Consider the following 24,887-nt stretch of genomic DNA (forward strand, 5'->3'; position numbering starts at 1 on the left):
GATTTTATTTCGAGTCAGTTCTGTTAACGTGGTTGTAAATCTCAGACATGAAATATGAACCAAGTATATCCCTGTATAGTGTGTATAATTAGGAGCGCTACATTTCACTTCTGACAGGTTTTCTTGGCTCCAAGAGAAAAATGGTGACGGAGGAGGGACCTCCAGCTGTTTGACCGCTTTAGTTCTGTTCATGTGTGGAGGGGGTGTGTCCTTTTCCTCCAATCAGCTGTCAGAGCTCTCCTCATTGAGCTATTTAGAATGTAACTTCAGCTCCCCACCCACTTTTTTCTGAACTCTTAGACAAGCTTTACAAATTCAGTACTTTGGATGTAGAGAAGAAATAGCTGGAGACACCGGTACAACTTATGTAAGGGGATTCTTCTCACCTCTGGAAATCACCTGAGGCCAGTCACTTTACTTCATATGTAAAGGTTTACAACCACTTTTTAGGGACATGGAACATTCCCCTCTGTTCATTTGGATCTATCCTTCTATTGCTTTGATACAAAATCAGGGCCTGATGGAAGTGGAAGAGTTATACTATGGTGTCTTTACAGTTCTGTTTTGCAAGTGTCGAATCTCCTGAAAATAGCTGCAATAATATACTCTGTCATTTTTTTATACTTCACAGACGTAATTTGATGATGGAAGGAGCTGCTTCCAGTGCTGGAGAACAACTGGTGGATCTTACATCTCGGGATGGAGCTTGGTTCTTAGAGGAGCTCTGCAGTATGAGTGGCAATGTTACATGTCTTGTCCAGTTATTAAAGCAATGCAAGCTTATCCCTCAAGATATGGATATACCCAATCCACTAGAGGCTTCTGAAACTGTACATCTGGCTAATGCAGTTTACATTTCTTTACAGGTAATTATTTGTGGTGTTTACCAGTTTCTTTAGGAAAGATTCTGTATTTTTCTATTTTGATATCATATGCTGATGACTGTCTTCTCTTGTGACTATGGGGATCTACTGGAAAATCTGATTTATGACCACCTGCAGATCAAAAAAATAAAAATTACCTGTTGATGGAAGTCTTTAACCAGGTTATACTGCTGCCTACCGGAGACTTTTACAATGCTGCCAGTGTGACTAGGCCCTAACAGCCAATCCTATTTGTAGCGTCTTCTAAAATTTAAAATATGGCTCACACATTAGCACCCGAGTTGGCTGCTATAATAAAGACTGGATTGCTTAAGAAAATCTCATGAAACATGGAGACTGTTATTGCTGCCCTTGCCTAAAAATGCTAGATACTTTTCATTTGTTTTGTCTTGAAGCTATGCAGCTAGCCTTTTCAGAGATCTGGCCGTAGCAGCCTGCATGTTTTTTGTGTGCTTTCTTGTAACCTCTCCACAGCGGATTTTGAGTTCAGGTTATGTGACAAACGAGAGCAACATTAGTCTCTTGCTGATGTATTTAAAGAGGATCTAAACTCTGAAAACTGTGTCTATAAAAAGTAGATAGAGGGCAAAGGATTAGTAACCAGTGTTGCATGTGTGCTCCGTGCAGCTGATCATCTTTTGCCTTGTTTAGAAAAGGGCTTGGGTGTGTTCGGATCCAACCCACCAGGAAGCTGGCACTGCACACCGCCAATTGTAGGCAGTGTGCAGTGACGGCTTCCTGGCAGGTTTGATCCGGACACACCTGAGCCCATGACTAGCCTTGTTCTGTGCTGTTTCTATGTGGAGTTAGCCATCTTGGTAGAGGAGCATGACTTTTCTTCCTCACATCAGAGCTTTCTAACTGGGAGGAGTAATAAGCAACACAAGTGTAGGAAACCTAGAATGAATGAATAAAGGAATGGAGTTGGTTTGAGAATGGGGTGTAGGTGCTCGGGTACATATTTATTTCCAGCAAGCACCACAGTAGACACTAAATCTCATCATGCTAGCAGTCACAGGCAGCAGTGCCCCTCACACCGAAGATATGAGGCTTGTAGGGGCACATACTTGGAAGTGCATGGCTATTTTCAAAAGAAATTTAAGACAAAATGTAAGGTTCTAGTTAGGAAAAAAAAAAGTTCATTCTTTGGGGGACACAGTAAGTCTGTTATCTTTACGTTTTATACTGCTGCCTATGCGAGGATTAGACACACATTATGCAACTCATGATACAACCCTACTGCGATCCACCAGCATGCCTCATTTTGTTTTGCTAGTGTCCTAGAACAGTGGTCTCCAAACTGTGGTCCGGGACCAGATGCGGCTCTTTGCTTGGCTTTAATGGGGCCGTGGGGCATTATTCCATCCACTGATATGATGCACTATTCTGCCAATTTACACCTAATTTACACATAAGGGCACCATTTCTCCCATTGACACTGATACAAACGATGGGGCACTATTCCTCCCCTAATACTAAATGTGGAAATGTTTACGCCCACTGATGACAGGCCACAGTCTACCCCCCTTAAGGTCTGAAGTAAAAAGGCTTTTTTTTCTAACCCTTTTGTTCTATGCTTTTTTTTTTTGTCACGCAAGATTTTATCACTGCTTTGGGTCTCTAATTGCAGGTTTGTGACTCAGTTGTCCTCAGCCTGGCTTTTCAAATAATGCTTCTGGACCTTATTGGACTGGACTTTGTCAGTGAGTTTCATGCACTTGGTTTCATGCAGTGCAGTTTCCAGGCTCTGTTCTGCAGCGCACTTTTCAGGTCCAGAGTTTCTGGCATTGCCTCAGCGCTTGCCCTATGTTTTAACTTAACAAGTAGGCTGTAGGAGCTACCTCATTTACTAAGGTTGCTGAACCAGGTTAGGTTATTTCTGTGGAGCAGAGCTCTAACGTCATCCACTGGGTGCGTTTTTCCGCCTTACAGTAGCAAGAAAGCATGCTCTCCTCTGCTGCTCCTGCTTCGAAAAAGCCACCTGGGTCCTCTATCTGCTCCTCCTACCTTCCCATAGGAACTTTGGTCCTCTCATGCCACCCTGTCCTCACCTACTACTCGCTGTCTGGGTTTTGTGGGTTTTTGAGGCCTTGCATCTTACCCTAAACCTATATATTGCCTTCCTGCCACACTGTATGGACACAAGGGGGCAGATTTAGATAGAGATACGACGGCGTATCTCCTGATACGCCGTCGTATCTCTGAGTTCCGTCGGTCGGATCTATGCTCCTGATTCATAGAATCAGGGTCCGCATGGATCTCCCTAAGATCTGACAGGTGTAAGTGACTTACACCCTCGGATCTTAGGCTGCAATCTCACGCTGGCCGCTAGGTGGTGCTTCCGTTTGTGTACGCGAGGAATATGCAAATCAGGAGTTGCGCCGATTCAGAAACGAACGACCGCCCGGCACATTTTTTTTACGTTGTTTGCGTTCGGCTTTTTACAGCGTATAGTTCCCCCTGCTATATAAGGAGTATCCTATGTTAAGTATGGCCGTCGTCCCCGGGTCGAATTTTGAATTTTTTACGTCGTTTGCGAATACGGATGGACGTAATTTACGTTCACGGTGAAACCAATGACGTCCTAATGACGTCATTTGGAGCAATGCACGCTGGGAAATTTAGCGGACGGTGCATGCGCAGTTCGTTTGGCGCGGGGACGCGCCTGATTTAAATTTTACACGCCCCCTAGCCGTGGAATTTGAATTCCGCCGGGCGATTTGCGATACACCGCCGTAACTTTAGAGGCAAGTGCTTTCTGAATAAAGCACTTGCCTCAAAAACTTGCGGCGGCGTAACGTAAAACGGATAGGTTACACGGATCTAAAGATCCGCTGACCTATCTGAATCTGGCCCAAGGGGGACAGTTCTGAACTAGATTGTCATATCCAGATCAGCCCATCAAGGCAGACACGATTTACATGCCTAAGATTTAGTCCACTGTGATATGGTGCAGATACATCTTCTACATCTTTTGTGGCAGAACAGTTTGAGCTTCTTTTTTTTTTTTTCTTCTTTTTGTTTCTTTTTACTGTTTACAAGCGCTAAGGAGGCATTCTCACCCCATTCTAGAATATCAAAGCTCTGAATGTCTTCTTTCATGTCTAGAAATTCTGCATGGAATCTACCACATCTGTTTTCACCTCATTTCTTTAGGGAAACTTTCTGGTCTTTGTGGACATCAAAAATGCATTCTTAAATGTGTCCAGTTTTTCCTACACACTTTTGTGGTGCCTCTGCATCAGTTTTTTTCATAGGCCGTTTATTTGCACCCGGGGTATGCACCACAGTGTTGGTTTTAAGTACCAACCCTGCTATGTTCTTCTGGAACTCCCATTTTGGGAAACTTAGACCTGTTGAGGAAACAGTTGGGAAGGGTTGAGTCAGCTGCTGCAATAATGTTTGAATTATCTGGGTCGAGTCCGGGACACAACTGAGTCCAGAATGTCAGCTGCTCCAGTCTCCAATTCAAACTTTTACAGAGGTTTTTTGACATTTTGCTTTTGCATGAGCGCCCTAGGCCTACTATTGGCCTTCAAGGCAGTTAAATTAACCCTGATTCCCCCCCCCCCCCCCCCAGACCTCTGCAACACAACATTGTCATTGCAGAAAAAGTTTAACCAGTTTCTGAACAGAAATGGGGAGTATGGCCTCATGTATAAAATAATAAATTGAATAAAAGTGTACCATCATCCCAATTATACTAGAAAATGTGGGAGAGTAGGGGGCGAAGGACTAGTAGCTGAAGCTAGACCCGGAGCCACCCACTCAATGGTTTTGGGGGGGACTATCACGGTACTGGTAAATATACATAAAACATAATGATATAAAAAAGTTTATTGAATAAAAATATTTGCAAAACAAATAATTGTACAATTCATTGATTGGTCAACGTCGACTAGTTTCGCGGGGTTGCCGCTTCGTCAGGACAGCCAATCTAAAGAATAATGCAATGAGGATATGTAACAAAAATCAGCAATACAGTAATAATTGATAAAAAACATTAATAGTTGCTTACCGAATGAGTTAATTGATAATGCGCGGTACCAGGCGGCCTATGGGGGGTCCCCCCGTGGCGGACAAGGGGATGGTTGATCGTGAAAGTCTGGGTGTAAATAAGCAATATAAGGATATGTATGTATATAGGAGAGTATTCAACCCCATAAGGTCAATGGGCTGGGTGGGGCAGGGGCAAGGAGGGGAAAAAAGGGGGGAAAAAAGAAAGAGCAGAAAGTAAAAGGGGGAGGTGGGGGGGAGGGGGGGAAAAAGGGGAAGGGAGGGAAAAGGGGAAGGGAGGGAAGAGGGAAAAAAAGGGGGGGGGGAAACAGAGAAAAAGAAAAAGGGGGGGGGAAGGGGGAGAGGAGGGAGAATGGGGGGGGCATAGGAAGGAAGATAGAGTAGACAAGGGAAGACAGGGACGGAGGGAAGGGGGGGGGAAATGGGAAGGGGGGGAAGGATGTGTGTATGTATGTATGTATGTATGTATATATATATATATATATATATATATATATATATATATATATATATATATATATATATATATATATATATATATATATATATATATATATATATATATATATATATATATATATAATATAGGATATGTATATTTACCAGTACCGTGATAGTCCCCCCCAAAACCATTGAGTGGGTGGCTCCGGGTCTAGCTTCAGCTACTAGTCCTTCGCCCCCTACTCTCCCACATTTTCCAGTTTCTGAACAGGCTGATTTGTTGGTCGCTGAGGACCTGGTATTTGGCAAGCAGATTTCCTTGGCTATTTCTTGACCTGGGGAATGGTCCCTTCACCTGACGGTGTTTTGAACCTGTGGGGGAAGCTATATGGGGGCCTCCTAGCCTACATGTTCAACATGCTAGACAGGTTTGTCTACAGGTACAGCAAAAGCAGTGGACACTATCTGGTGGCTCTCTGGGATCAGTACATCCTGATCTATGCTTTCCTGCCATGCAACATCGTCTGTTTGGCACAATCGACATGGGAGTCCAATGATCCTCATTGTTCCGGACTGGCCCAGGATGCTACATCGACTTTGTAGGACTCCTGAGGGTTATCTTTGAAGTCTGGTTCTTTTGTCCCAAAGACCAATTTTCATTCTGCTGCACGAATACTGACTTTAATTGCATGGCTGTTCAAATGCCCCTATACTTCAGAATGTGGGCTTTAATTTCCTTTTGTCCAGATGGACCCCCGAAAGGGTGCACTCGTTTTTCATTACACCATTTCTAGGTTGCTCAGATCACCATGCAAGCTTATGGTCTTAAGGGGCAGGTTCCACCCTTTCCTGTTAAAGTGCACTTTACTGGGCTTTATGACATCAAGCAACTGCCACATGTTTTGTTCACATGTTCTCTCGGTTCGACCAGCATGTACTGCACGCACAATCAAACAGAGCAGTGGAACCTGTATCCCTCAATAGACTTCCAACAAAGGGATGGGGATTGTTTGAATGCATCGTTTAGAAGGCACCACAGTAAGCCACAAATATACTTTAGTAATAAAAAAATCTTGTGCACTTTATCATAAAAACCTAGGTGGGCTTAGACAAAATCATTACAGTCAACATAACGGGGTACAGTGGTAACCCTAAGAAACAGGCTTGTTTTTCCTTTTAAAGATGAGTACTTTTTTCTATACTGAATGTGTCAGAAAGCTGAGAAATCGTTTATAGGCCTTTGGAGTGACTAAAGAAAGTTTAGAGCATGATCTGTTTGAATAATGAAACCCTTGTGTTTTTTTTTTTTTTTTAAGGAATTGAACTCAAATTTTCGTCAGATTATTTTCCCTGAAGCGCTCAGATGCTTAATGAAAGGAGAGCAGACACTTGAGAACATGCTTCAAGAGCTTGATAACCTGATAGAGCAGACCACTGATGGGACTTCACTACAGGACATGGTGGAGTTACTGCAGACTTACCTAAGAAATGCAGCCATGGGCCTGGAAGATGAGGCAAATGCTCACTATATTGATGTTGCAAGGTACACAAGCCAAGTTATCTTATTTTGGTTGACATTTCCTGTTTGCACTAGTCCCTGGAGTTTACTTCAAAAGTCTTGGCAAAATGGGTCCATCGCATCCAAAAGTAAATTATTTTCTTAATTATATTTAAACACAATATTTTCTGGACATGGCGACCTACGTCTACACAAAAGGTCAATATATTATGGTGAGCACAGAGCGTTACTTGTTGATGGTACTCACTGGGAGTTGCATATGAGGAGGAGTGTTTGCAGTCTTTGCATATCACTTTTGATGTACAAGATAAGTGTGGCATGGTGGCACTCACTCATTGATTTAAAGAAGTCCAGCCAGATTTAATTTGTCTGGACTTCTATGGATCACAGGAGTGCAATTCATTTTTGCACTACTGTGACCCATTTTCAGCAGAGAGCAGGCTAAAACCCCCACTCTGACGTCACAGATTTTCAGTCCAGGCACCACATCATCCCGACCCCAGAGTCTGGATCCGCCAGGTGCCTGGACTGACACCCGTCGGTACCGATATTGCATCCACCTAGGTAAGTATAATTGGGGGGGGGGGGGGAGAAAATCCTTTACTTCTAACAGTAGAAGAAACCAAAAACTGTATAAAACATATTAGTATATACATGTGCATCTCATAAAATTTGACTATCAAAAAGTTAATTTATTTCAGTAACTTAATACAAAAAGTAAAACACGTTTTCTTATCGATGCGTTACACACAGAGTGATATGTTTCCAGCATTTTTCTTTTAATTTCCATGATTATGGCTTACAGCCAATTCATCAGACTGTGGAAACTTCACACTGGACCTAATGCAACTTGGATTCTGTGCCTCTTCACTCTTCCTCTAGACTCTGGGACCTTGATTTCCAAATGAAATGCACAATTTTCCAGTCTGTGATTTCGGGAGCCATGTCATCTGCTGGTGTTGGTCTGCTGTGTTTTATCAAGTCCAAAATCAGTGCAGCCCCCTAACAGGAAATTCTAGAGCACTTCATGCTTCACTCTGCTGACCAGTTTTATGGAGTTGCTGATTTCATTTTTCAGCAGGATTTGGCACCTGCCCACCCTGCCAAAAGTATCAATACCTGGTTTAATGATCATGGTATCACTGTGCTTGATTGGCCAGCAAACTCGCCTGACCAAAACCCCATAGAGAATCTGTGGGGTATTGTCAAGAGGAGGATGAGACACCCAGACCCAACAATACAGATGAGCTGAAAGCTGCTATCAAAGCAACCTGGGCTTCCATAACACCTCAGGCTGATCACCTCCATTCCATGCCACATTGATGCAATAATCCATGCAAAAGGAGCCTCGACCAAGTATTGAATGCATACTATACTGTACATGGACATACTTTTCACTAAGCCAACATTTCTATGTTAAAAATACTTTCTGTATTTCAGAAAATTAGATTAAATAAAATAATTTTGGATTTTCAATAGCTGTAAGCCATAATCATTAACATTTTAAATAAAGAAATGCTTGAAATATATCACTCTGTGTGTATCGCATCTATATAAAATATGAGTTTCACTTTTTGAATCGAATTACTGACATTAACTTTTTGATATTCAAATTTTATGAGATGCACTTGTACAGTATATTGAGGACTTTGCTTTATGGATTTTTTTTTTTGTTCAATAAGCCATGCAGCCATGATCCTAGCACCAGCAGTCCTGAGTTCCAAGCATCCAACTTGCATACAACGCATACTTACAAACAGAAGGAGATAATGGGAATTGAGAGGAAATCTACACCTAGGAATGGAAATTCACTCCTGTATAAGTTATGGGAAAAGGGTATCTCCACTGAAGCTTTATCACACGTTTTTGTTTGCACAACAACCCAAATGTTCAGTCCTTTTCCCCTAGATACCTCTGCAGCAGTGATCTTCTGGTACTGTGGAGGTTATAATGAGCAGGCACTCTGCAAATGTTATAAAATTGGCTGCCCTTTCTGCTCCTGTGCTCCTTTCATAAATGCCATAGTATCTGTTTCCCCCAATAAAAAGCACTCTGAATGGAGGCTGGCCTTTGATTCATCCACTCAATTCGTGAAGTGTTTTTCATAGTGGGAACCAATCAGCTCTTCGGGGTTCTGCGGGGGATAGGAGATTTCAAGAACCACATAAGCCACCAGCACATATGACACTCCCCATGCAAGTTACTGTCCTTGGTACTGATTTAAAAGAAACTACTAAACTTCATTTTTAAAACCTGGATTATTATTTTTTAACGTTGCAGTTTGTGTTCATTATCCATGTATATATTTTTAATCTGCTTTTAAATTTCTGCAAGCCCACACACAGCATTTGAATTTGTAGACTGAGATTTCCACATGTAATTGCAGAGATGCTAACCAAATAAAGATTACTATAATAGGTATGTTGTGTTACAGGTTACTTCATTCTCAGTATGGAGAGTTAATTCAGCCAAGGAATGGCTCAGTGGAAGAAACTCCAAAAATGTCTGCTGGTCAGATGCTGTTGGTTGCTTTTGATGGGATGTTTGCTCAAGTTGAAACCGCATTTGGCTTGCTACTGGAGAAGGTATGAGCATTTTATTGATATCGCATTGAAATGATCATGTTCTTGTAAACCATACTTCATGTTTACCTTCATGGCTCATGTCTGCAGTTAAAACAGATGGAAATTTCACATGCCTGGAGAAAGGTTGATATCATCCGTGAAGCAAGAAGCACACAGGTGAACTTTTTTGAAGATGACGAACTTCGCCGTGTGTTGGATGAAATATTTTTCTTGAAAAGATTACAAACAATCAGAGAATTCTTCCGCCTTTGTGGCATATTTTCTCAAACCTTGTCGGGTAAGAAAATATTTGCTTTTCATATTCACTCAAATAAAATTGTTGTCCTGCACAGAACAAATTTAGGGCCAATCGCTCGCCTCCCCGATGGTATGGCATTATGGATAAATATCTGCCTGTATTTCTCAGCGTGAAGACACCATTGATCATAAACAAATCTCCAACTCTTTGCAAACATGCCGCCTCAAACTTGCAAGAAACCTCGACCATGCTTCGTTCACTGTTGCCTCTAGACACTCATTTTACCAGGCAAATTTAGTATATAACTGCACCAAGGAGTTTACACAACTAAAAACTTTAAAAAAAAAATATTTTCCACTTACATTCACATGCGTCTCCACTGACGAGTTAAAAAAAGCATTAGTATTGGCCGAGTTGTCTCTGGCTAGGGTTCTGAGCGGCGAGCACAATCTCGGCATACAAGGTGACATCGCGTCAACAGAAAGCACAAGAATGAGTCCTGGAAGTAACGGTTTGGCCCCTACAGAACCCTGATCTCAACATAGTCTGGGATTACATGACAGGACGCAAGGCTTTGAGGCAGCCTACATCCTTCTACTGAGTTGCTTCAAAAACTTGTGTGCAAATGTACCTAGAAGACTTGATGCGGTGTTGAAGCCAAAGGGTAGTCACTCCAAAAATGTGATCGATTTAGTTTGCTCACTTTGCATTTTGTACATTGATAGATATATATATATATATATCTATCTCTATCTCTATCTCAATTTTTGAAAGCACTCCTCTTACTTTACAGAATTTCTTCACAGCTACCTAAAACTTGCACAGTACTGTGTGTGTGTCTGTGTGTTTTTTTTTTTTTTGGTATGCATTTCACCAAGCGTAATTTTGCTTTTGCCTTCTCTACACAGGAAAATGCCCGGTTGATGAACAAACTCCTGGTAATGGACCTGTGCAGCTGGTCAATGTAAAAACAATGTACAGAAACTCCTGCTTTAGTGAAGACCAAATGGCCAAACCAATCAAATCTTTTACAGCTGACTTTGTGAGGCAACTCTTGATTGGCTTACCTACCCAGGCTCTGGGACTGACATTGTGCAGCTTCATTAGTGCTTTGGGTGTGGATATTATTGCTCAAGTGGAAGCCAAAGACTTTGGAGCAGAAAGTAAAGTTTCCGTTGATGATCTCTGTAAAAAGGCTGTGGAGCACAACATTCAGATCTCCAGATTTTCCCAGCTCGTGATGAACAGAGCTACTGTCTTAGCCAGCTCTTATGACACTGCCTGGAAGAAACAAGACTTGGTGCGCCGTCTAGAAACAAACATTGCTTCCTGTAAAACCAGTATGCAGCGCGTGCAGCTTCACATTGCAATGTTTCAGGTATTTTTTTACAGCTAAATACTAAAAAGCATGCTTATATATTTATTTTTTTGTACAGGAAATGTTTATACTTAGTGGAGGTTCACCCAGAAATAAAAAATGTTACCCTTAGATTCCTGCTCATTTTGTCTAGTGGAAATCGGCTAGTTGTTTTAAAATCGAAGCTGTACTTACCGTTGTAGAGAGCGATCTTCTCCGCCGCTTCCGGGTATGTGCTGCGGGACTGGGCGTTCCTATTTTGATTGACAGGCTTCCGACGGTCGCATCCATCGCGTCACGATTTTCCGAAAGTAGCCGAATGTCGGTGCGCAGGCGCAGTATAGAGCCGCACCGACTTTCGGCTACTCGTGACGCGATGGATGCGACCGTCAGAAGACTGTCAATCAAAATAGGAACGCCGAGTCACGAAGACCATACCCGGAAGCGGCGGAGAAGATCGCTCTCTACAACGGTAAGTACAGCTTCGATTTTAAAACAACTAGCCGATTCCCCTAGACAAAATGAGCATCAATCTAAGGGTAAAAAAAAATTTATGGGTGAACTTCCGCTTTAAAATGAATGTAAGACAAGTCAGACTGAAAGCAAATAGTTCAGTTGGATAAGTTGTGATAGGATGGCTTTACAGTGTTAACATTTACCAGAAAATCTGTTTAACTTAATTGATCTGTATGTCAGACTATGAGATGTATGCCACTACCTTCAGGTAATTGGACACTAGCCAAAGCTTATCTGGGAATGCCCCACAGTTCACCTTCATATAACCCCATTCACTCTGTGGTATTCAGTTTTTTGCTAATGTCCTTAGGTCATGGACTTCCTCTCCTCCTGAAGAAGTTTTTACAAAAAGTAATATTTTTTTAATTAACTTTTTCCCATTTTTCTTTACTACTTCAACTGACACTTCTATCAAGATCCAACTGCTTATTGCCTTAATGCTCACTAGCAGTTTCTGGATCAGTTGCCCCCGATTATGTCTTTTGGAGGCATACCTGGACCCCACATTAGTGTGGTCAGTTTGTAATCTTTGCTTCAGGCACAGGATCCTGCATTCAGTGCTGACCTTGGCACATCATGCAGCAGATATAAATAGTCTCAGGGTGCTGCACAGGTCCAAGGCTGTAGTCAATTCCCATGACCCCCTTCATGGGTGTATGTACACTGTGATGGATGACTTTTTGGAGCCTTCAGTGTAGTTCAGATTAAAGTAGAACTAAATGCAAAACTCTCTTTATTTATAAAAAAAAAAAAAAAAAAAGGGTTCTAACCCCTGCCAGTTTTTTTTTTTTTTTTTTTTTTCTTGTCTGTGTCCCATTGGGGGTGATTTCCTTTCACATCCTATCCAATACCAAAACTGGAAATGGGCGGAAATCTCTTCTAAGTGAGGGAATCCCTGGTTGTCTTTAAAACCATAGGAGATTTCCGATCTCTTAGGCCCCCCATGCACACGAGACGCTGGTAAACTCGAGTTCAGAGGCATTTGGGAATTTTTTTCAACTGCCCCTGAACAAATGTAATGTTATCCTATGTGTCCATGCACACATTCACGTTTTTATGCGTTTTAAAGCAGTTGGGTTTAGGCTCGTTTTTTTCAGAAGCAAAATTTTGGGTTAAGACGCAAAAGTTTTCGCGTTTCAGACGCAAAACGCGGTACCGGCGTTTTGCCGCGATTTCGTTTATAGGCGTTTTTAAAGGTGACCTATTTTTTTACATTAGAAATCTCAAAAATGATGGCAAATAATAAAAAAACATAAAAAAAACATTAAAAAATGAATTGCTTGCATTGCATTGTGGACAATCCACAACTTGTGGCAGGTGACGTGGGCAGGTGATGTGGCCAGGTGACATGGTAAGTGGACAATCCACAACTTGTGGCAGATGACGCGGCCAGTGGACAATCCACAACTTGTGGCAGGTGACGTGGCCAGGTGACATGGCAAGTGGACAATCCACAACTTGTGGCAGGTAACGTGGCCAGTGGACAATCCACAACTTGTGGCAGGTGACGTGGCCAGGTGATTTGGCAAGTGCATAATCCACTTGTGGCAGGTGATGTGGCAAGTGGACAATCCACCAATTGTGGCAGGTGTCGTGGTCAGGTAACGTGGCAAGTGGACAATCCACAACTTGTGGCAGGTGATGTGGCCAGTTGACAATCCACAACTTGTGGCAGGTGACGTGGCCAGGTGACATGGCAGGTGATGTGGGCAGGTAACGTGGCAAGTGGACAATCCACAACTTGTGGCAGGTGACGTGGCCAGTGGACAATCCACAACTTGTGGCAGGTGACGTGGCCAGGTGACATGGCAGGTGATGTGGGCAGGTGACGTGGCAAGTGGACAATCCACAACTTGTGGCAGGTGACGTGGCAAGTGGACAACTCACAACTTGAGGCAGGTGACGTGGCAAGTGACACGCTAAATACACGTACACAGCTGCTCTCTCAGCTGCTCTGGTCTCACAAAATGGCTGAAATGGTTAAATAATACTGTTTTTTGAGCTTAGGGAGGGTCTTATGTTTCTTAACCAAACGCTTATAAACGCAAACGCGGTAAAACGCAGCGAAATTCGCAGCAAAACGGGTGTTTTAAACGCCGGTTTTTGCATTTGAAAACTTGTGTTTAGATGAGTTTGCATTTGCGTCTCGTGTGCATGGGGCCTAAGTCTCCATGCACGCTAAAGCTCATAAACGGCCGTTTTTGGGAGTTTGGGCATTTTTGTAACAGCCCATAAACTCCCCTCTGTTATCCTATGTGTAAATGCACACATGGACATTTTATCAGCAGTGAAGTTTCATTCAGAAGTCGTTTTTCTGACCACAAAAATGCCAAATGTTGATAAACGCTCAAAAACGTGTCTCGCCAGCGTTTAACGTTTTTGATCCATTGAAGAAAAAAAAGCTAATGCGCAAAAACGCTTCTGCAAAAACGTTGAAAGACTCACTGCAAAGCTACTGGCGTTTTTATAACATTATTTTAACGTCCCGTGTGCATGGAGCTTTACGGGTTTAAGGACAACCCAAAATATGTAATTTATTTTTTACTTTCAATTATAACCATAAACATAACAGACATGGTAAATCTCTGTAATGAGGGCACAGACTCAAAACAAAAACCCTACAGCTGTTCTAATCTCTCTCCACTCTATAAAGAAAAACAAAAAAAACTTTTTTCTTTAGTTTTACTTTAAGGTAAGGGTTTCCCTGTAGTTGAGACGGATTAATTTGCTTCTCCAGGACACAGGACATCGGTCAGCACATACAAGGCTCCTTTCCCAGTGACACAAATACTCTCTCATTCTGCATCCAATTAGCATGACAAGTAATTGTGACCGGCTCTCAATGGAGCCAGTTCAAACGTCTGTGTTGGCTGCGGAGCGAATTGCACAGGAGTCCTGAAAACTGAGCCAAAGACGCACAGGTCAAAATTCAGGCCTGATTTGTCCCTAAAATGGGGAACATGGATGCACTGGACTCCTGTTGTTGTCAATTGCATGCAATCTTATTGTGAACCCAGCCTCAGTCTTGTGAGTCTGTGATCCAGAACAAGTATGCAAATCAAAGTCTGAGAAAAGACAAGTCTTGTATGCATTACTGTTACAGGTCGACTCAAAGTATTGAAGTCAAAGTGTCTGCTTTACAGCCAGAAGTTTCAGAAGTTTGCAATGCATTTCTCATCATAGGCTCTCTTTAAGCTTTTGTTCATAAAACTAGGCTTGTCTAAATCTATGCAGCTAAAAATCTGAGCTGTGCCCCCTGGATTACATAACTAGCTACCAAAGCTGGTGATTTTGTAGCTACAAATCACTGTAATCTCTGCGATTCTGAACTTTTATTGACTGAAATTTATTTTACATTCCAGTGGCAGCATGAGGACTTCCTGATTAGTCGCCCACAAGCAACATCAGTTACTCCCCCTCCTCGCTCTGCCATCTTAACCAGCATGAAGAAGAAGCTTCATACTCTTGGACAGATTGACTCGTCTATTGCAGCAGTCCAGGTGCCTCACTGAAAATGCTGTTGTTTGCTTGGAATGTTTATTCGCATGTTTTTTTTTGCATGGCCAAATAGGCATTGTTTGAGGTTCATGGGCCCGTCAGATTTCCATTTTGTTGCTTGTAGCAGTTACTGTAAGAAAACATGGTATTGCAAATTTTGTAATAAAAAGGTGCAAATGTAAAGGCTTTAGTAAAATAACTCCCCTTTTAATTTTCTCTTGACACATGTATTTCCTGCAGGAAAAACTAGCTGCTTTAGAAGCCAGCATTGAGCAGCGCTTGAAATGGGCAGGAGGAGCAAATCCTGCATTGGCACCAGTTCTTCAAGACTTTGAGGCTACTATTACAGAGAGAAGGAATTTTGTACTGAAGGAAAACCAAAGAACAAACCAGGTAGATGGTCCTGTGTAGTTAAACCTTTTGTGGCTAACTCTTTTGAAGACCAATTATTTAATCTCGGTCTTTTTTTTTTTTATTAGGTCACATTCCTTTGTAGCACCATTATACACTTTGAAAGTTTACGCACTCGAACTACGGAGACTCTAAGCATGGACACTGGTTTGTTTGAGCTCCTTAAACGTTGTCAACAGATGTGCTCATTTGCCTCCCAGTTCAATAGCTCAGTATCTGAGTTGGAGCTTCGACTTTTGAAAAGAGTGGTAAGTGTTGCTGATGTAGGCAACTATCTTTTGTAGCAAGACCAGCAAGCTAGGATGAAGATTTGGTCAATATTTAACCACTTAAGACCCGGACCAAAATGCAGCTAAAGGACCTTGACACTTTTTGCGATTCGGCACTGCGTCGCTTTAACTGACAATTGCTCGGTCGTGCGACGTGGCTCCCAAACAAAATTGGCGTCCTTTTTTTCCCACAAATAGAGCTTTCTTTTGGTGGTATTTGATCACCACAAAATTCTGACTTGAAGGGTTAGTTACCAACAAAAACTGACTATGCAGATAAGGGACGTCTGTAGATGAAAAGCTGTGTAGCTTTGACCAAAATGGAATAATGCCCTTGCTATAAGTGTTGACCATTTACCACATGAAGCTTGACCTGAAAACTCCCAGGATGTTGCGAAGTGAGGCCTAGCTATTGTTCATCTCCGCTATCACAGAGTGAGCCCTTTCTCTGATTCAATACTCCTCGCATGCACTTTCTCTCCTCTGAGCTCAGCATGTGCAAGCTCACCCCTGTGATGAAGGTGAACGTTCATTGCCAAGCCTCCCTTAACAATGTGCTAACGACGTCCTATGAGTTTTCAGGTCAGGCTTCATGAGGTACATAAATGGCCTACACCTATAGCAAGGGCAGTATTCACTATTGGTCAAAGCTGCACAGTTTTGGTAAAGGAAAACTAACACTTTAATCCTAGCATCCTCAAATTCGGTATCAGGCATTTATGATGAACAGTATTAATTGATTAAATAAAAACTTTAAGATAAAATATCTATAGCATTTTTATTTTTGTGATTTTTACTTATAGGTGCATAGTCTGTGTATGTAACCACAGCCCAATAGTGCTGCTTGCTTGCAGAATAGCTGTATATGTTCTGTACATTTACACAGATCCACTGTATACATTTTAATTGTTGGCCTACAGCTAGATGCTTTATTTTGTTTTGTCATGTAATTCTCCAAATACATTTTAAAGTCATGTGTCTATTCCTAGCAGGGACCTTCGAATGAGAGTGCCATTGGAAGTCCTGAATGGCTGGTTTCTGCCCACAAGCAGTTGAGTCATGATATGTCAAATCAGAGGAATCTACAGAGCGAGAAGGAGCAGCAGATTGAGGCAGTGTGTGAAACAATTCAGAATTTGGTGGACTGCATCAAGACTGTGCTGACTGGTCATAACAGGCAGCTGGGAGATGTCAAACACTTGCTGAAAGCAATGGCAAAGGTGGGCTTTTGCATTAATTTGTTTATCCTGGGCTTTTATGTACATCTATTTAAATATTAAGCTTGGCTATGTTTTCTAGGGATGTAAACCTCAGTTTAAAGACAAAATCCTGGCTGGACCGCCCCACCCTCTTCCCCACATGCTTTGTGTGTATTTTTTTTTTTATGCATGCATTTTCCATCTCTACAGGCTGGTCATTTGACATGCTAGGTCCTTCTAAAACTTCTGCCAGCTGTGGGTGGTTTTCAATGGTGCCCAGCTTTTTCATCATTAGTGCGTGCATGGTGCCATTAAGACATTGTGCACCTACAAAATTACCCTTGGCATCATTCAACCTGAAAAACTGATAACATCATGTGGCTGGATGAGATCACTGTAGGCAACACCCCTGGAGAGGATGTTGGTATTGCAGCCTAGACTTTTTTTTTTTTTTTTAAGCCAGCCGTAGACCATTTAAAGCCAGATTCCGAGCAAAAAATACCCTTGCAGTGGGGCTGTGCCCACACTGCATGGAATTACTGCTCATTTTGTTAAAGACCAACCAGAAAGCTGTATACTCACCCAACCCTCCAGTATCAAACAGCGCTCCCCCACATACCAGACTGTTCCTGATGTCTTCACATCCAGAGCAGGTCTATGGGCGTGATGACATCAAGAACAGTCTACCGCACTAGACAAGGGGCAGGGGCCAGTCTTGTGCTGGGAGTATCAGGTAAGTATATCCCCAATACCCTAGACAGAAATGAGCAGGTAACCCATGCAGTGCAGACACAGCCCCACTGCATGGGGGGGGGGGATTGTAAAGATTTCAGCTTTACATAAAAATGCAAATTGCCAGCTATACTTGACTGTTTAGGCCAGGGATCCTCAAACTACGGCCCTCCAGCTGTTGTAGAACTACACATCCCATGAGGCATTGTAACACTCTAACATTCACAGACATGACTAGGCATGATGGGAATTGTAGTTCCTGAACAACTGGAGGGCCATAGTTTGAAGACCCCTGGTTTAGGCCTTAGATAGGGCTCATAACTTTGTCATGTTTTAACTATCTGCATCATTTCAGTATCTACTGAACTAAAAACCTTTTCTTTTTAAGGATGAAGAGGCAGCCTTGGCAGACGGTGAAGATGTGCCCTACGAGAACAGCGTCAGACAGTATTTGTGCGAGTACAAATCCTGGCAAGATAACATTCAGACGGTTCTGTTTACTCTGGTTCAGGCTTTGGGCCAAGTGCGCAGCCAGGAACATATAGAAATGTTGCAGGAAATAACACCAACTCTGAAAGAGCTGAAAACCCAGAGCCAGAGGTAAGTACATGTCCTTCCAAATGTTACCAAAGTTTGAAAGATTATAGGTTGATTAAACCATGGAGTACATCTTGGTTCCTGGCATTGGTGTTCTAAAACTACCTCTGTCCCTGGTTTCATTTGCAGAGTTTACGTTGATTCCATCATGTTTTTCCTTTCTCTTTTAGTATCTATAACAATCTGGTGGGTTTTGCATCACCTTTGGTAACGGATTCAACAAACGAGTGTGCTAGTCCGACTGCATCCTCAACATACCTCCCCAGTTTTGCTGCAGGTAATTACGTTATCAACTGAGCACCGTTTACATTTTTACTGGTAAAACACAACCACATCATTTTAAAAATTTAATGTAAGGCTGCTTTCACACACAGGCGCTTTGCAGGCGCTATAGCGCTGAAAAAACGGCTGCAAATCACCTTGAAAGAGCCTTTCTCCACTCCAATGTGAAAGCCCGAGGGTGTTAAAAGCGTCCCGCTAGCGGCCAAATAGTGACGCAAAAAAATAGCGACGCTTCACCGCCGAAGCCCCCACCGCCTCAGTGTGAAAGCAGCCTTGGTCTTATGTTTTTTTTCCGTGAACTGTGGAATGAGCATAGTGTGAAATCCATTTCATACTAAGGCATGATGATTAGAAGATTAGTTTCTGAGTTGTACAAGCTGTCCCAGCTGTTTGTGTTCTCAACTGATCTGTCAAGCCATCAAATGGCTTCCGTCATAACTAATCACATGTGCAGGACCCATGGCAACTGCAGATCAAACCAAGACTAAAATGGCATCTTCTTTGGCTGTAGGGGATAGGAGAATTTAGTTCTGCTTTAATTAAGGCCATTAATCTGTCTTTTGAATAGCTCTTATCGCCTTGTGGCCAAGGGAATTATTTGTACTTGGTATATTTGTCTTATAGTTCAGCCTTTAGAGTTATTAATTTAAACCTTGTTTTGTAACTGTGTATATTTGTTGCCTTATATGACCCCTTAAAGCGGGGGTTCACCCTTAGAGGGCACTTTTTCCCCTTAGATTCCTGCTCGTTTTCTCTAGGGGAATCGGCTATTTGTTTTAAAATATGTGCAGTACTTACCCGTTTACGAGATGCATCCTCTCCGTCACTTCCGGGTATGGGCTGCGGGAATGGGCGTTCCTTCTTGATTGACAGTCTTCCGAGAGGCTTCCGACGGTCGCATCCATCACGTCACGATTTTCCGAAAGAAGCCGAACGTCGGTGCGCAGGCGCAGTATAGAGCCGCACCGACGTTCGGCTTCTTTCGGCTACTAGTGACGCGATGGATGCGACCGTCGGAAGCCTCTCGGAAGACTGTCAATCAAGAAGGAACGCCCGCTCCCGAAGACCCATACCCGGAAGCGACGGAAGAAGATGCAGCTCGAAAATGGGTAAGTACAGCTCATATTTTAATACAAATAGCCGATTCCCCTAGACCGAACGAGCAGGAATCTAAGGGGAGAAAAAAAAAAATTTAATAAATGGGTGAACTCCCGCTTTAAGTAAAAAGTTAGTCTCGCATAGGACAGGGCTTTGAATATAGTATAAAAAAAAAAGCAAGAGGCGCCTTCTGAGTGCAAATAGTGTAGACTTTTTATAATATAAATAATTAGAGGTGCGCATCTTCACTGGTCTCACGATTCAATTACAATTCCGCGATTCATCACGATTACTGACAAACTTCCGCTTAGCCCACCTAGGTGGCCCTTCCTCCCTGCAATATTCTGGGACACATCACAGGTCCCAGAAGATTGGCCCGGCTATGCAGGACAGCGTAGTGAGACATGTACACCTGGCTGTGAAGCTTCAAGCAGTCACAACCGGATGCCCACAGTAGTATTGCCAGCGCCATGGACAGGCGGGGGAGACAATGGAAGATTCGGGTGGCCACGTTGCTGGATTGGATGGATTGTGGGGACAGGTGAGTGTCTTTTTGCGCACACTCGTGCAATGGCGACAAACTACTGTTCCTAGAAATCTACATAGGCAACACTTTAAAAAAATAACGGTTACCAGGTTAGAGTTGGAGGATATCTAGTGCTAGAATAATTTCTTTCACTCTGACGATTGCGGTGATACCTCACATGTGTGATTTGAACACTGTTTGCGGGCCTCGACTTGCATATGCGTTTTCTTTGCTGCGCGAGCTCGTGGGGACGGGGCGCTTTAAAAAAAAAATTTTTTAGTTTCTTTTTTTTTTTACGTGTGTTTTAAAAAATAAAATGTTTGATCACTTTTATTGCTGTCACAATGAATGTAAACATCCCCTGAGACAGTAATAGGTGGTGACAGGTATTGTTTATGGGGGGATTAAGGGGCCCCAAATCCCTCCTTTTGCACTACAATGTATTCAGATCGCCAAAAACAGCGATTTCTGAATACTGTATTTTTTTTTTTTTAAACTGGTGCCATTGGTAGCTGAGTAAACCGGAAGTGACGTTTCTTCCGTGTTTACATACAGTCTGTCTTTAGCCGGAAGTGGTGGCTCGCAGGATTGGGTCTCCTGGTGGGATGTGAGGGGTTCGATGAAAGCGGTGGGAGGCTTTTAGTCACATTGGTTGTTATCCCTGGAAAGCCCGCTCTAAAAAAAAACGGTACCGGGATGATGCCTGCAGCTGCGGGCCTCATCTTGGTATAACCCCCCCGCATAGGGGTTAACAGCTCAGAGCGCTCTCCCGGGAGTGGTGGGGCAAGTCGGAATGACGTCATCCAACATCGATGCTGCATCGGGGACACGCAATCGCGACACCCCTACAAATAATAAACACTCACGTAGAGGTAAAACTGTGTCAGCATGGGAAAGGCAAGTCCTGCAGCGAAGTGTCTCAGCACGCTGGTCCTGGCAGCCAAATCATGTGTGGTACCTGTAGGAGTTGTCCACCGGCTGTGTATGAAGATGGATCCAGACAGGGCTGGCACATGCATGTACCTCGCAGCGGCGTCTGACATCACCGGGGTGATTGTAATGTTTCTGAGCATCCACACGGTCAATGGAGTGTACAGGCGCGCTCCTTTTGTTAAGCTTGGCAAAGTGACAGTCTCTTAAAATAAGTTTTGATGCAGCATTTTTTAATGCTTATTTGTATTTTATATACAATATATACTTGTTATGTGATTCTAGAGTGTCTATAATAAAGTTTCCAGCAACAAGTTGCTGTTTTGTCTGTCTGTTTGTTATGCTTGTAACCTGGGAGAGATTTACTAAAACTGGTGCACACGGAATCTGGTGCAGCTGTGCATAGTAACCAGTCGGCTTCTAGGTTTTATTGTCAAAGCTTTACTAAACGAGCTGAAGTTAGCTGATTACTGTTTACTATGCACAGCTGCACCATATTCTATGTGAGTAATATTTGTCATATTCTTTTGAGGGTAAATGATCTTTTTTTTTGTAAAAAGTCTTGTTTCAGTTGACTTAGTGTTTTTAATCTGACATTTTTTTAAACAGCTGTGCGTAATAACACTGCCCCAAAAACGCAGCCAGAGGGCATGTCACAGAATGCAAAAAAGACAGTCCAGAAAAATTTGGTGCCATCAGCAGATACTCCACCGAGCACTGTTCCAGGGCCTGGCAAGAGCATTGTTTCTAGTCCAAAGAAAGCAGTGCGGGATCCGAAGACTGGCAAAGGTAATGATATGTACCTATACTAATAAAAGACTGTCTTGTTATGCTCAAACTTGTATTGTTATTAGGCTTTGTGCACAGTCCTAAACTTCATCTTAAGCAAAGGTTTTCTGTTGATCAAGCATTATTTTCATGCCATTAAAATATCCAGCTATAAATGGGTCTGTTGGGTCTGCTACTTTATATTTGCAAATCCTGGTCAATTGACAGCGGCCGGTAGTAAAGGGGTTGTAAAGATACAATATTTTTTTTTTCCTAAATGGCTTCCTTCACTTACCTCATCCTTTTGATTTTGCTTTTAAATGTCCTCCTTTCTTCTGAGAAATCCTCACTTCCTGTTCTTCTGTCTGTAACTCCACACAGTAATGCAAGCCTTTCTCCCTGGTGTGGAGTGTCGTGCTCGCCCCCTCCCTTGGGCTACAGGAGAGTCAGGACGCTCTCTACATTGCAGATAGAGAAAAGAGCTGTGTGTTAGTGGGCGCCCTGACTCTCCTGTAGTCCAAGGGAGGGGGCGAGCACGACACTCCACACCAGGGAGAAAGGCTCGCATTACTGTGTGGAGTTACAGACAGAAGAACAGGAAGTGAGGATTTCTCAGAAGAAATAAGGACATTTTAAAAGCAAAATCGAAGGATGAGGTAAGTGAAGGAGGACTGCACTAAGGCAAAGGAAGCTATTTAGGGAAAACAAATTGTACCTTTACAACCCCTTTAAATGCCCAGTGGTTATTTTTATAGATTTTATTTATTTATATATAAATATATATCTCACAGAGCAGCCCCAATCTTTTTCTGGGGTCCCCGACCAACGCTTCTGGCTCCCTCAGCAAGTTGCTTGTTTGGGGGGGGGGGGGGGGTTGTGTTGCACACAGCAAGGCTTGTGAGAGAGTTTACATCTATTTAAAGTGAGGGGAGTCATTGCAGTGGCAAAGCAGACCATATATACTACAGGGATTTCTCTTCTGTTCATGGACGGACGCAGCAGCAATCTTGACAAAGTGGGTATTATTCTTCAACCAGCAGTGGACTAGGCAGAAAACTTGAAAAGGTAGTATAAATCCACACCACAGAAAAAATATATGTATATGGATTTGCAGGGAGGAAAATGGAATGAATGCAAATATATATAAAAGAATATCGGTTACAGTGGCTGCCCCTACAAAAGTATCCCACCGAGGTGGAATATAAATATGAGAAAAAGGGAATTAATAGGTGGTGGCGCCTGCTGTGTAGATCATACCATAATTGTGCTGATGCTTATAAAGTACTGATGCTTATAAAGTGAAATATATAAATACTTCTTAAAATTAAATTAAGTGAAATAAATAAAAAAATATATATATTAGTAAGTAAATGTGTCACATATAGATCTGGTAATGCTCAATACATGCATAAAGTCCATATAATAATTGCATAAAGTCCATATAGTAATTAACGTGCTGAATATTTAATTTTCTAAAGATGTATTGCTGTGATATAAAGTGCTGATTAATCTGTGCAAAAGGTGCTGCATGCCACTCTTAAAAGAATATTCTGGTGATTCACTCTGTGCACCCTTCCTCTGTGCTCAGGTATTTCCCGCACTCACCAGATTAAAATCCCCTCCTGGGGTAGCAGGCATCCACAGTGTACGCCCTGTGCTGCGCTCTGGCAAATGTTTGCTTGTTCCCCTGTATATGGCCCTTTACTCCAGAAGCCACTTAAAAGAAGGAAGAAAGGATGCCCAAATAGTGTGATACCGTTTTTATGCATGTATTGAGCATTACCAGATCTATATGTGACACATTTACTTACTATGCAGAAAACTTGTTAGAAAGTGTTAATCACATCAAACACTGTACAGTACCGCCCAGGGGGCGGTCCCTCTAGGTACAACCCCTCTCCCTGCATCTCGCAGCTCAGTTTTTTTCTGCCTAGCATAGGCTTTTTGGTTCCTGTGATCTTCTATTAACTGCCGACTGGATGACAGGCTGGATCCCAGATCCTTGTAGTCTCCCCAGTTACGGCCATCGAGCGTGTGCCGACTTTGGATACGCACTGGGTCGTCCACGACATGCCCGTCGCTCCAGGGGTGGCTGGTGAGCTACACGCTCCAGGGCACGCATATGACCATCTCTATTTCCGAGTCACGGCATGCTGGGCCGACAGTCACCTCCGTAAATGCGCGGAAGATGGCCTGTCTGGGATGCTTCCAGCGTAATCCAAGCAGGATGGGTAAGTAGCAGTCCCCTGCTCTGACAGGAGGATATAGCTGGGCATTCCCAGGGAGGTTGAGTAGGGGGTTCCATCCTTCCTTACTTTCCCCTCTCCCTTCCTTCCCTCCTCCCTGGGCTCTGAGAGCTAGGCTAGCTGCGGGGGGCCTGGGGGGGCTCCATCTGGGGTGGGGTACTGCGCTGTGGGTCTGCTTCCTGGAGTGCTAGTAGGCTGCCATCATTGGTGTTTTTCACATACCTTTGTGTTCCTCCCTCAATGTGTCCGGCGGCCATTTTGGCGGCGCCGGCACCTGTTTGGCCTCTATCTTCCGCTCGGCAGTCATTTTCTTGTGGTCCGCGCCATTTTACAGACTGCTGCTCGGTGGCTATTTTGTGAGGGTCTTTGGCCTCTAGCGCTCATTTAACCTGCACAAATGTACAGACACGCTGCGGAGTGTCAGACTGACACAGGCGCCTGTAGAGAGAGCAACTCAGACGGGAAACGCACGGCAGCTGTGTGGTGACCGTTCTAGGGTGCTGAGTCGTCTGTGGCAGCTAGGAGGGTGGTCTGGTGTTACCTTACCTGGAGTCCCTGTGTGTCAGGCGCGTGGGTCAGCATGGCGTCAGAAGCGGACACCTCTCCCCCCTGAAACACCTGAGTTGGCAGCTGGTGTCTTTGCACCCGCTGTATCGGTGGACGCTATGTCGGCGAGCCTAGAGGCTTTTGTTGCCAAGGTGGGAGCGGCACTTGGGTAAAAAGCGCCCCCGCCATCCTCTAAGGACAACTCTTATGCAGAGCCAGGCCCAGCTG

At 43.2% G+C, this 24,887-nt stretch overlaps 1 protein-coding gene across 2 annotated transcripts in view; it reads left to right on the plus strand.

The window, feature by feature from the left end:
- Positions 1-24,887, plus strand: part of SMG1 (SMG1 nonsense mediated mRNA decay associated PI3K related kinase) — a 233,206-nt gene that overhangs the window by 197,071 nt on the left and 11,248 nt on the right. Inside the window, exons 50-61 of one of the 2 annotated variants that reach the window (XM_040356901.1) lie at positions 632-866; positions 6,659-6,885; positions 9,296-9,446; positions 9,534-9,723; positions 10,593-11,062; positions 14,920-15,057; positions 15,296-15,448; positions 15,535-15,714; positions 16,725-16,955; positions 18,055-18,266; positions 18,434-18,540; positions 21,709-21,888. In XM_040356901.1, coding sequence (XP_040212835.1) covers positions 632-866; positions 6,659-6,885; positions 9,296-9,446; positions 9,534-9,723; positions 10,593-11,062; positions 14,920-15,057; positions 15,296-15,448; positions 15,535-15,714; positions 16,725-16,955; positions 18,055-18,266; positions 18,434-18,540; positions 21,709-21,888 — 2,474 coding nt within the window. The remainder of the gene's footprint in view (positions 1-631; positions 867-6,658; positions 6,886-9,295; positions 9,447-9,533; positions 9,724-10,592; positions 11,063-14,919; positions 15,058-15,295; positions 15,449-15,534; positions 15,715-16,724; positions 16,956-18,054; positions 18,267-18,433; positions 18,541-21,708; positions 21,889-24,887) is intronic. The other variant, XM_040356902.1, reaches the window with a different exon arrangement.

Source organism: Rana temporaria, chromosome 6 (assembly GCF_905171775.1).
Source record: "Rana temporaria chromosome 6, aRanTem1.1, whole genome shotgun sequence".
NCBI classification, from domain to species: Eukaryota; Metazoa; Chordata; class Amphibia; order Anura; family Ranidae; genus Rana; species Rana temporaria.